A 12632-nucleotide genomic window follows, 5' to 3' on the forward strand; every position below is an offset into this window, starting at 1 on the left:
CAGGATGATTTCTGATAAAAGTGCTCCAAGTAAAAAACTACTCTCCCTCATCCCTGCCCAACCCCGAATCCCATAGAATCTTGTCTCACAAGTTTCCCAAGGCAGAGCTCTCTTCATTGTATTTGGATTCCCTAAGAGACTACCTGATGGTCCTGGCTTCCAGGAGGTTCCATACTCATGGAAGAGTTCTGACCATCCGTGGCTGATCTTTGTGGTATTGGAAGGGGGAAGTTGAGAGTTCTGAACACCCGCACTGTGATCACCTGGTGCCTGGCTGCTGAGCCTTTGAACTAGGTAGGGCAATGCCAACTCTTGACAGAGCCCTTTCTTCATAACTAGAGGATGCTGGGCTTCAGACCAGGAAATGTGTGGTCATGACCTCTCACATTCTCTTTACTAAAGGGTGTGAGGAAGAGGAAGGCCATTGCCTTTTATTTTTCCTTTAGCTACCAAGACCTTAACCTTTGACCTATGCACTAAAGGAAGTAGGTAACAACCCATTTATCCTCCTCAAGACCCCAGAAGGGATTGTGGGAGTTATAGTTGCTGACTTGAGCGAGAAGGCGGGGAAGGGGCAGAGTCTGTACCCTCTGTCTTCCTGGCTGTGGGAGGGGACAGCAGCCAGAGGCCCATCAAGTGGCCTTCGGTTGGTCTGGCTCGACTGTGCTGTCTGCCCATGCTGGGAGAGGGCCTGGGCTGTCGCTCCCCACACCCCTCCTCACAGCCGTCTGTCAGCCCTCGCACCAACCACCGCAGCCCCTCCTACAGATTCGGTGCACACCTCATGAGTATTGTGCTGAAGGATGTCCCCCACATTTATAAAAGCAATGGAAATCGTTAGCATTCTTTTGGCAGAATATTTATTGAGCTCCTACTATGTGCTAGACATGTGAGTACCAGTAGCCAAGTAATTGAGCAGAGACACTTTGGGCCAATGAGTTCCTGGAGTGAAAGACAGGGGTATTTTCTTTCTTTTTTTGTTTGCTTGATTTTTGTTTTTAATACATGGTTGTATTCGTAATGCTTGACGCGGAACAGATGTTCAGTAAACATTTGCCAAGTGAGTGAACGCTTTGCTCTATGTAGATTTGGATTTGCAATACAGACTAGCTGAATCTAAGTAAATTCGTGCCTTATACGACCCCTGACTCTTAGATTTCGTTCCCCATTCCTTCTTCTCAGCTAATTTTGGGGAGGGAAAGTCAACAAATGAGCAAGAATTGGAGTAAAACTCTCCCAGGTCTCCCTGATTGATGATTTATTCAGTGCAGTTAGTCCAGACTCCCTAACAATATGGACAATGGGCATTTCTTTGTATGTATTTATATATGAATGCATATGCACTTTTATACCCTTCCACAAAGAAGTGTTTGAGGTGCTTGGTGAAGATCTACAATGCTGAGGAAGGGACTGTTGGTAATGAAGGAGAGAGCAGTGGTACGTGTGGTCCCTAATCTGTGATACACAGCAGTACTTCTCAATGGAGGTGACTGAAGGTCAATTCACTAAATGGAGAAATATTCTAGTTGTGTGGCTATTGCCCTAGTGGTGTAGCGGTCATGGTATTAAACCACTAACCAAAAAGTCAACGGTTTGGATCCAGCAGCAGCTGTGGAGGAGAAAGATCATCAGGCAGTTTGCTTGCATAAACCAGAAACCCAGAGGGTGTTTCTCCCTTGTCCCCATATGGTCGCTAATGAGTCAGGTTGGAATCGTTTGGAAACTCAAGTGCACAAGACAGCCCCCCTGCAACAAGGAATTGCCTGACCCCAGCTGAAGTACAGCTGAGTGTGTCTTAGAAGCAGGGATGGTGAGACTTTGTCTCACGTAGTTTAGCTTTCCTACACGGAGGGGACAATCCCTGGGGAAAGGCAGCATGCTTGAAAACAGGGAGGGTCAGTGAACGAGAAGGACCCTCAACGAGGACTGGTGCCATGACTCCAGCTGTGGGTTTAAGTATCTGGAGATGATGAGGATGGTACAGGATTGAGCAGGATTTTAGTCTTTTGTTGACTCTGAGGCCCCTGACAACACATGTCAGTGCTATCCAGGTGGAGAAACCAAGTCCACTGTATTGGTGGCATTTAGCAAGGATGTGGCTCTGAGTTGCACTGGATCTCAGCTGGGGGACTACTCCCCCACCCCAGGAGGTTTGTAATACAGGCCAATTGTTGTGACAATGGTGTCATTGGTCTGGAATCTGAGGAACCATCTTTCAAAGCAAAGCCTTGTTCCTCCAATGCTAGGAGCCGCGCCTGCTGGGAAATACTGGCTCTGCTTGTCCCTTGACCTTCGCCTGGACAGACTACTGGGAGCTGTGCCTACTGTGGCTAGCAGCCTTAAAATACAGGCCACAAAAGCCCCCCAGGTTCTTTAGTAGTCAGTGACTGGTGTCTTCACAACTTTGAGGGGTGTCCTCAGGCTAGGGTGGTGGGGAGGAGGAGATAGGAGCTACCAGCCCCTGGAGTTCTCCCAAGGCCTAGGGTTGGCCTGTATGTAAAGCCCTCAGACAGCATTGTTTTTATTTTAAGTGTACAAAGATTTCTCAGCCAGACGCACTTGACATGCAGATGATCACAGATTTTTAAAGGCTGTTGTCATGGTTTTGTCTTGAAAAGATCGCTATGTGCTGATGAAAGCTTTGAAGTCAGCTCTGGGACCCCAGTCCTGGAGGGCTCTGGATTCTGAATGAGATAAGAAAAGCAATTCTGAGCTTGTCTGGCGGTGGTCGGCCTTCCTGTGGGGGCCCAGTTAACTGTTTAGCACCGCTGTTGCTCTGAGATTTGGAGGCTTGAGCTTAGAATACTGGGGATATATTGATATTCTTCCAAATGCATTCATTCCTAGGATGCTAGAAGGTGGGGAGAGATTGAACAATTTTTCTGTGCTTATTCTGTATGGGGGTTTGGAGATTTGATGAATTGCCACTGGGAGAAAGCAGTGATTTGCTTTAAAAACAAAGCCAGTCATGGGGTCTTAGGCTGAGTAGCACATGTGTGGAGCCCTTTGTGGTGTAGTGACTTAAGTGTTGTGCTGCTAATGGAAAGGTCATCAGTTTGAACCCACCGGCTGTTCCATGGGAAAAAGGTAATGCTCTGTAAAGATTTAGTCTCAGGAGCTCTAGGGGGCAGTTCTAGTCTGTCTGTAGAGTAGTTAGGAGTTAGAATCCACTTGATGGTAGTGGGCTTTGGGTGGTACAGATGGTTGAATATTCAGGCAGTAATGGAAAGGTTGCTGGTTCGAATCCACCCAGAGGTGCCTGAGGAGACTGTCATAACCATGGAAAGCCTTATGCAGAGGTCTATCCTGAAACACATTTCCATGAGTTATAGTCAACTTGAAGGTAACTGGTTTTTGGTTTTGAGTGTTTGAGGGAACCACATTATAGGGAGACACAAGTCTCAATGATGTAATAATTAAGTGTTCAACTGTTAATTAAAAGGCCAACAGTTCTAATCCAGTAGCTGCTATGCAGGGGGGGGAAAACCCACACAACCACCTGGCGCTCACATAATAATTAGAGCCAGGGAAGCACTATGAGGCTGTTACACGGTGGTGTACAGGATTACTGTGAGCCCAAATCAATGGCAGAAGGCACAGGCAGACACTGATGTGGATGTAGCAGAGCAAACAGAGAAATGTAGATGAGGAGGAGACTCCCTAAGTCACATGTCTGCAGGAAGGTTAAGCCTTGAGCCCAGTCTGTCACTTTTAGGGGCTCTCCCACCTCCCACTGCTGTGCAGCATTGTAATAGACTTTGTGTGTACCTGTGTGTGTGCACACATGCATGTGGGGATCTCATGTTTTTGATTTGTTGTGTAGAACTGTAATCTGAGCCACATCACTCCTGAAAGGAGGTGGGAGCTCCCCCAGACATAAGCAGTCTGATTCCAGGGGAGGTGGATGGGATTGCTGGGGTTGTAGATTGAGCCAGGGCCTCCCAGCAGGAGGCGGAAAGATGGAGCCGGTTGTTTGGGTCTGTGGTTTTGATGGGGGGAGTTGGCACTTGTCCTTGACTGACATTATGGTGACTTGATTTATCTGCCCGAGCCTCATGTGGTCTCCTTTCCTTTGCAGACAGAGATTGCGAAGAGACTGAACACCATTTTAGCGCAGATCATGCCTTTCCTGTCACAAGAGGTAAGCCCTACTGTCACTGTTTCCTGTCTCTTCCCAAGCCCACCAAGCTGCTGGCCTGGGCTCCCCGTACTCGTCATACTTGGGTGCACCTGATTGTCGTGAGATCTGAGTGTGCAGTGGCTTCTCCAGCCAGCGCTTGGGTAGAGGGCTTCTGTCAAGGGACTCTGCTCCTTCTGACTAATGATGTTCTCGGTTGCCCACCTGAGATCAGAGAAGAGTCTTGGTCTGTACCAGCCTAGTGGCCATCAGGGGTGCCTCTGTGCCCTACCAAACACAGCATTCTTAGCCTCTGCTTTTCTGTGCCTTAGAACCCCATCCTTGGAAATGTATAAGAGTAAGGAGGGGAATGTCAGCCCCCAGGAAAAGAGCACCCTTCTACAGGGGTGCCTGACAGGTACCTTTTATCAACACCTTCTGAGGAGAGCAGCTCAGGGCTGGTTTGAGGGAAATGTCTGTACAGGGCATCTGTGTGCAAGGCCAACAGGAGGGCTAACTTCCATGGCTTCTTCTGTACAGGTTGGGCTGACTCTTAACTTGGGCATCCGAGCTCAACAGCGGTAAACCCTGCCCTTGAGACAGAGCTCCCCCAGAGTCTCTGAGGTGCCGAGACCACGTCAGCTCCTTTGAGCTCCGTGCCTCTGAGGCAGAGGAGCCACCTGCATGTAGTGTGAGGATGGGACAGGCAGTGTCCTCCCACCTTGCAGCTCAATGGGGGTGACCAGCATGTGTACAAAGCAGGTGGGCTTCAAGGCAGAAAGGAACGAACATACGATGATTGATGTCTTCTCTTAGAACGCCATTAAGTCTTCCAGCTCATGTCATTTCTCCCTTCCTCATTCTTTTTTCAATCTAGAGACAAGTATTTTTTTAATTGTCTTCTGTCTCTTTACATTGTTAGATAGTGACTAGGCATTGAAAGTTGTGCTTTGTGTTTTTCCTCTCCTGAGCCCTTTTAAATGGAAGCTGGAGACACTCTGCCAGCAACATTATCAACCAGGACCCTCTCCTGCTCGTTTACCATACTGTCCTCACATTTTGAAACAACATGACCATTCGGGAATGCCCTCTAATGATACCCAGCTCTTGGGGTTGTTGTTTTTGAGATGAGTTTGCGAAGGATGTGGTGGTCAAATAGACCTCTTTTGCTCCTCATCGTTTCCTTCTTTACAACTTAAGACAATTAGAAGAAAGTTTTGATTACAAAAGTAATACATGCTCATTGACAGAGATTTCAAGGAGAAAGCAAGAATACCCTGGCATCCGCCCTGTGCCCTGAAGGACTACTGTTCTGTTTGGTGGGCCCTCCGCCTGTCTTTTTGGTGGGGGCTGTGACTACCTGGCCCCAGTGGCCTCCGTGGCTGGCCCACTGCCTCTTTGTCTGGCCAGGTGGCCGCGTCTAACCCACGCCCTGTTCCCTCCAGCACCAGCAGCAAGTGGCGCAGGCCGTGGAGCGCGCCAAGCAGGTCACCATGACGGAGCTGAACGCCATCATCGGGGTACGTGGACTCCCCAATCTGCCTCTCACCGTGTGTATAGCCCTTTTATTCCTCTCATTTACCATAACCAGAGATTGACCCTGATCTTAGCTGGCCTCAAAGAGTGGCGGCCCCAGGGCTCCGGCTTCCCCAAGCATGTCATAGGCTTGGACCACTTGGAGCTGCCTTCCTATTCCCCAGTCAGAGAGGTGTCAAACACCTGAAATTGACTGTGAACTCGAAACATATCAGCTCATTTTCTCCTGGCGTTTGGCATCCCTGCCATTGAGAGGGGCAGGAGCCTGGCCTCACCTTGGTGGGCACGTAAAGACTCAGAGTACCTGGCCACCCCTTGACGCCTCCCCCAGGGCTTGTCTGCCCTGTTGCCGCCCCTGGCGAAGGCCTGCCCTTCTTTGGTCACCTGGGATCAGGACATTCTCTGCAGTAGTGTTGATGTGGAATGTGCTGTGGAGCTTGGGGTGGGGCGGTCCCGTGCGTGCACTGAGCTGCCTTACTGATCAATCACCACTTCGATTTCCAGCCGCACCTTCTGACATTCCCATCTCACTTGGGGATAGGAGGAAAGTCCAAGAGTGCTTTCTGAGGTCCACTTCTCATCTTACCAGGCCTCTCCCCTTTAGCACCTTTGTCTGGCTTGCATCTTTAGTGAATTTCTTGGGTTCAAAAGCATTTTTCTCCTGGCTTCCTTCTTTGATGCTAGGGTGAAGATACAGAGGAGGGAAGAAATTTCTAAATGTTTCTTTAGTCAAGATTTTTAACCTTGGGGTAAATTTTTCATTGTACAACTAAGTGAGGGTGAGATTGCTTCTTCGTAGCCAGCTCAGCTGGGGTCCCCCAGGGTGCATCTGAACAGTTCCAGTCCCAGGGCTTGCACTCCACTTTTCTTCCCCATTGGCCCCGGCTTGGGCAGGCAATGTGTTTTGAGGTCTTCCATCCGACTCATTTTGCAGCATTGGTTGGAGGTGGGAAGCAGAGACAGATTGGCCCTGACTGAGGTCCTTTTGTTCTGCTTTACCATCTGAGGATCCTGCCTGGTCTCCTTTCTCTAGCTGCTGTTCTGTGAGAGCACCATTGCAAGGTGGAGCCAAGGGCCACAGACTTCCTAGGGTGGGAGAAATGATGGCTCTTGCCTCTTTCCCGTGTGACCTTGGGCAGATTCCTTGTCTTTGAGCCTCTCATTTTTGCATCTGTAAGAGGAGAGCATTGGATTAACTCTCTGTGTTTTCCTTAGCTCCACTAGAAATGCTGGAACAAGGGGGTCAGAGAAACGGGGACATTAAAGCTTTAGTCACGTCACCAGGGCCCAGCGTGATGATGGCAGCTACAGAACAGATACACCTATCTTGGTTTGAATCCTGTCATTGTTGGGAAGGACCAGGTGCCCTCCTATCTGAAAGCAGAGTGGAAATGGACAGACTGGGAATATTCAGTCTGTGGAGCCCCTGAGCTGAAAGGCAGCACCTCCAAAGGAGAATGAAAATACTTTAAAGAGTACAAGGTACTCTGAGATAGATCATTTATTAGTGTTATTTGCCATCAAGCCTCTTCAGACGCATGGGGGCCCTCTGCACAGAGTAGAACTGCCCTCAGGGTTTCCTGAAGCTGGTGATCTCTATAGAAGCGGATTGCCAGGTCTTTTCTTCCATGCTCGACTGGTGGTCTCCAACTACCCACCTGCCATTTAAAAACCAAAGCTCTTAACCCACTGTGCTACCCGAGCTCCTTGGAGAGCATCTTCCCTGGGACTTTCAGCTTCAGCACTTGAGACTGTTTGGGGGAGCTGTTCCATGCGTGACAGGATGTTAAGCGATCCCTGAACTCTGACCAGTAGATGTTACGAGTACCTTCACATAATACTTGTGACCATCAGAGATGTGGCTGGAGTGTGAGATCATGCTGTGCTGAGAACCACTGGTGGAGCCCAGTGTTCTTGATTTACAGAGATGGTCAGAAGGGGTGATGCTTTGTGTGTGGTTACATGGCGGCTAAGGCGCTAAGCCCATCTGGCCCAGGGCTGACCCCCACCCCTCCCATCCTCCCTGGTGTGTGGCCCATGTCCTCAGCCTCAGAGACCCTCCATGGCTCCGTGGCTTTGCTCAGGGTGGTAGAAGGGGTATCGGCAGAACGGGAGCTGCATTGCAAGTTTGCTTTGTGAAATTTCTCCTCTTCCAGCTCCTCTTCACCCCTTTGACAAGACTCTTCTTACAGCGCCCAGGTTGAGGGTTCCTTCTCTCCATCTGCCTCCCTCCTTGGAATTGGAGTCCTCTTAGGAAAATCATTTTTTTCGAACTTTTAAGGAAAGAGTGAAAAATCGAGGATGACGTGCTGTTTGAATTAGCTCCGCTTCCTTTAAGTAGTATTTAGGAAGCTACAAGTTAGGTCAAGGCAGCTCGAGGCAGATATTGGAATTCAATTAAAGCCAACGAGTGGGGCCTGTGACCCCCATTTTCAAGGTAATTGCTTCTCGGGCTCTGAGTGAATGCCGCCGTCGCCCTGTCATTAAGCAGGCAGCCGTCTAATCGCCGCGCCTGACGGAGCCTCACAAGGCAGGAATTACGGACAGCTGAGGCAGGCTCGGGGCTCCCTGCTTGACTGCACCCGGCTAATCTAGTCAGGGCGTTCTTTATCTCCTTCTGGAAGGAGAGGAGAGAGGGGCCCGCCACCAGGCTGCCTCCTGAGTGGGAGATGGCAGAGACTGACAGGGGGCCCAGTAGAGGAGGTGGAGGCGGGAAGAACAGGCGGGGTCCCAGGAGGCCCAGCTTACTACCTCCATGGTGCTCATCTCTGTCTAGAAGGACAAACAGCCAGGCTCATGGGGCTGGGCATTAGGAAGCCTTCAGGCTGGTTGCTTTTTTTAACTCTGAGCCTCAGTTTCCCCATTTATGAGAAGAGGTGGGAGGACTGTGGGTCTCATGGTACACTGGCTTCTGTCTTGGACGGTGGCCTTCTTGGGCTGAAGGATTCAGAGAGCATATCCCATCTCAGAGTAGACACACAGTGAGCCTGGCACAGTGTGGGGGTGCTGTAGCTGTCGAGTCAGTGCTGATTCCTGGGGACTTCATGTACAGTGGGACACAGCACCCCCCTTCCCTGCACCATGCCCATGTTTAGATCAATAAGCTTGTTATTTTATTGTGTTTCAAGTTAAAGTCTACACAGCCAATTAGAATCCTATTTGACTGTTTCTGCACACATTGTTCTGTGATATTTGTTGTTGTTGTTGTTATGTGCCGTCGAGTCGTTTGCGACTCATAGCGACCCTATGTACAACAGCCCAAAACCCTGCTCTATCCTGTGCCAATCTCATTGCCTCTGACACACCCATCCCCATTACCCCAGTCACGGAATCAATCCACCTCATAGAGGGTCTTCCCCTCCTGTGCTGTCCCTCTACTCTACCCAGCATGATGTCCCTCTCCAAAGACCTGTCTCTCCTTGCAACATGTCCAAAGTATGTCAGGCGAAGCCCCAGAATCCTTGCCTCCAAGGAGTAGCCTGGTTTAACCCTCTCCAGGATGAATCTGTTTGTTTTCCTAGCAGTCCATGGTCCATTCAATACTCTTCTCCAGCACCATAGCTCAAAGGCATCAATTCTCCTTCTGTCCTCCCTAGTCATTGTCCAACTCTCTGATGCATAACAAGTGATTGCAAAAACCATGGCCTGTATCAGGCAGACCTTAGTCTCCAGAGAGACACCGTTGCTCTTGAGTACTTTAGAGAGGTCCCTAACAGACTTTCCCATCGCAATACGTTTTTTGATTTCCTGGCTACTGGTGCCAAGAGTGTTGACTGTGACATTAGTTAGATTTTTTCCATGATGTGTCCTTCACTTTTGTTAACTATGGTTCCATGTCCAGTACTCTAGTTTCCCTATCGGTTTACGTGCTTTTGGCTTTTCATTGGTGGCCTATTGAAAGGAGATCTGCACACATTGCTGTAGGTTTTTTAAATCTAAGCTTCTGGGGCATTCTTGCAGGGATCAAGGAGCCTTTTCTATCTGAAAGGTTGATGGTTTGAACTCACCATCTACTCTTTAGGAGAAAGATGTGGCAGTCTGCTTCTGTAAAGATCGAGGGACAGTAGCACTCACAGATCATAACTGTGAGTAAGGGTCAACTCTGTGGCAGTGGGTTTGGGATTTGGTTCGGAGGGACAAGATTTCTGTGTGTTAGGAAAGAAAGTTTGGCCTTAATACTTCAGGGAAAGCAGTGAGTATGTCTTCCTACAAGTTAATATTTCAACCATTTCTGGAACTCACTTTACGTTGCTTTTCCCTGGCCCATGGGAGCTCTCGTGGCCTAATGGGTAAAACAAAGGCAGGTGATTCGAATCCACCAGTGGCTCATAGGGAGAAAGATGGACAGTCCCCTCTGTGGGAGAACAGTGTGATTACAGCCTCTGAAAACTCACCAGAGAGTCAGCTCTGAGGTGGTTCTGACACAACGGTAGTGAAAGCGGCTCTGTCCATCAAGGTCTTTGTGCTTGGGGTGAGGGAAATGAGAGGGCTCTCACCCACTTTGCCCATCAACAAATTGCTGTGTATTCCTGTGGAAGGCTTAGTGGCTGTGAGGTTATAAATCACTGACTTCTCTTTTGAAGTCAGGGTAGGTCGTAGAATGCCCTGGAGCAGCTACTTGGGTTTGACATGAGGGGTTAGGACCGGTGGTTGCTTTTCCTGGAGGCTGTTGTGATGGAGACTTGAGTAGCTGGGACGGTAGCCGCTGCTGGCTTAGCTGAGTCTCAGTCTTCCCAACCCTATTCCCTCCCCATCCATGAAGTGGGGCCTAGCAAGGCTTAGTATGAGTGTGAAAAGCTATTAGCAAGCATGAAAGCATTTCTTAGTAACTTAGTGAGATTCGTTGTGGTCTGGGGGCCACTGAGATGGGGAGTGGGGGTTAGTGAGCGGGGCCCCAGCTCTCCCCCCACCTTCCCTTGGAGGTCTGCAAGTGTTCGTCTCATGCATTTAGGACCTTGTCTCTGCTCCCTCTGCTCCAAGTCCTCGGTGGCTCTGGAAATGCTTAGACAACTTCACTAAGTTGAACCCAAGTGGTGAGCGTAAGAAGCGAAGCATTAAATCCGCCTGTGGAGGCTGGAAGCATAATCCAATTACACATGCGCTGCAAGCAGGATCCTCCCTGGCGGCCCCTCCTTGGAGGGGTGTCACCTCCTGAGCTCAGGCCACGGGCACTCAGCACACACACGTGAGGCTTGGGGCACACGTGTGTGCCCCGTGAACACGACCTCAGACATGGCTTGTGTCTGGCACGGGGCTATAAAGGTGGAGAGGGTAGGCACCGCGGGTGGGAGTGGGTTCAGACTCCTGACCCCTCCAGGGGGTGTCGAGGGTGAGCGAGCACCTTGGCAGCATCCTCTTGGATTGTGGAAAAGTCCATTGGGAAGGAGAAACAGGAGACAGGCTGTGAGTGGATTCCACTTTTCTCCATGGGGAATGGTCTCCATTTGAAAGCACTGTCACCCGCCCCCATTCAGATGTCACTGTGCTTGAGCAGATTGTCCCCTGAAGCCTGGGGACTTATTATCACAGGCATTGCCAGTCAGTCAGATCAAGCGAACAGGAAGGAGCTCCACTTTGCAGGGGATGGAAGTGCCGCCCTTCGTGGCCGGCCCAGCACAGTTGCAGCGGGTGGCGTGGGGCCATCAAGTCAAGTGTATTGCTGCTACCTGTCTCTCCCTGTTCTGAAGAGGATATTGTGTCAGCCTTGCAGCCAAGACTGGTGTTAGCAGACCCTTCCCCCAACAACTCCTACAGCCTGTTCACCTCGAGAAGCCTTGAAGGTTGGCTCTTCGGTCCTGCTCCCCTGAGATTGCTGGGCCAGCCCTAACTGGACCTTTAGACCACTCAGATCCAAATGCAGGGAGATTCCTGGTTGTGTGGGCAGATTGCTCTTGTGCATGAGAAACTCTTGACTTTTGCTTCAACAGTTCTTTCCTCTCTTGGAAAGAGAGCGCTCCCACTGTGCTCCCTAGGCATGACACAGAAGAGCCAATGGCATGGAGACACTGGTTCATGGATCAAAGAAGCAGAATGAACCATTAATTGTTCCTTATTCCAACAACAAACAGATGTTTTGGGGAAAAGTGCCGCCAGAGTGCTCCTTGGAGGCAAATATGACAAAACTTCACCTTTCATACTTTGGACATGTTCCTAGGAGACGCTCTTCCTTGGAAAGAGGCATTGTGCGTGGAGAGATGGAGGATCGAAGACTCCCAATGAGATGGATTGACACAGTGACTTCAGCAATGGGCTCTAGAGTGTCAGAGATGGTGTGAATGGCTCAGAACAGGGAAGGGTTCAGATCTGTTCATAGGGTCGCTGTGAGTCGTACTCGACTCAGCTACACCTAACACCAGCATCCCAGCTCTCTGTGTTAACTGCGCCACATTGGTTGAGATCATCTACAGTCCCAGGACCTCAGCGTGCAAACGTGGATCAGGGCAGCAGGCCTTGCCTCTGCATAGCCACGTGCTGGTCTCGTTTCCAGCTTCTCCCTGCAGGCCTTTTCCAGCAATCACGGATTCATCCCGCGTACATGTACTGAGCACACCAGAGGGACCCTGTTCAGGTGCTGCGATGAGTGAGTGGTCCCTGTCTTCCTGGTGCTCACAGTCTCCAGGGCGTGACACATAAATTGCCAAATATCACATGAGGAGGAAGGAAAGGAGGGTTATGTTCGCAGTCCAACCCCACAGTGTTTGCTGATGCTAATTGAACACTTAATTTGCCTTTTACATATAGTGATGTTCATGATTCTTATGCAGTCATCAGGAGAAGGACTTTTGTTTTTCAGATGAGGAGACTACACCCAGACATATCTGGTGACTTGATTTAAATCTCATTTGATAGAACATAGCTTTGAAAGTCCATACTAGGCTGTCTAGCTCCAGAGTTAGGGCTGCTGTTAGAACACTTCAGAAGGATCAGTCCATTCCAGCCAGGGAAAGGGAGAGGGTTTTCCAGAGGAGGTAACATTTGA

General features: G+C 49.8%; 1 protein-coding gene across 6 annotated transcripts in view; it reads left to right on the forward strand.

Annotated features, from left to right (window-relative positions):
- TLE3 (transducin-like enhancer of split 3 (E(sp1) homolog, Drosophila)) overlaps window positions 1–12632 on the forward strand; it is a 60543-nt gene that overhangs the window by 28091 nt on the left and 19820 nt on the right. For 5 of the 6 annotated variants that reach the window (XM_006888349.1, XM_006888347.1, XM_006888348.1 and 2 more), the window contains exons 5-6: window positions 4079–4141; window positions 5563–5637. In XM_006888349.1, the coding sequence (XP_006888411.1) occupies window positions 4079–4141; window positions 5563–5637 (138 nt within the window). Of the gene's footprint in view, window positions 1–4078; window positions 4142–5562; window positions 5668–12632 lie in introns of all 6 variants that reach the window. The other variant, XM_006888346.1, reaches the window with a different exon arrangement.

Source organism: Elephantulus edwardii, unplaced genomic scaffold (genome assembly GCF_000299155.1).
Source record: "Elephantulus edwardii isolate Elephantulus edwardi_28Jun2011 unplaced genomic scaffold, EleEdw1.0 scaffold00066, whole genome shotgun sequence".
NCBI classification, from domain to species: Eukaryota; Metazoa; Chordata; class Mammalia; order Macroscelidea; family Macroscelididae; genus Elephantulus; species Elephantulus edwardii.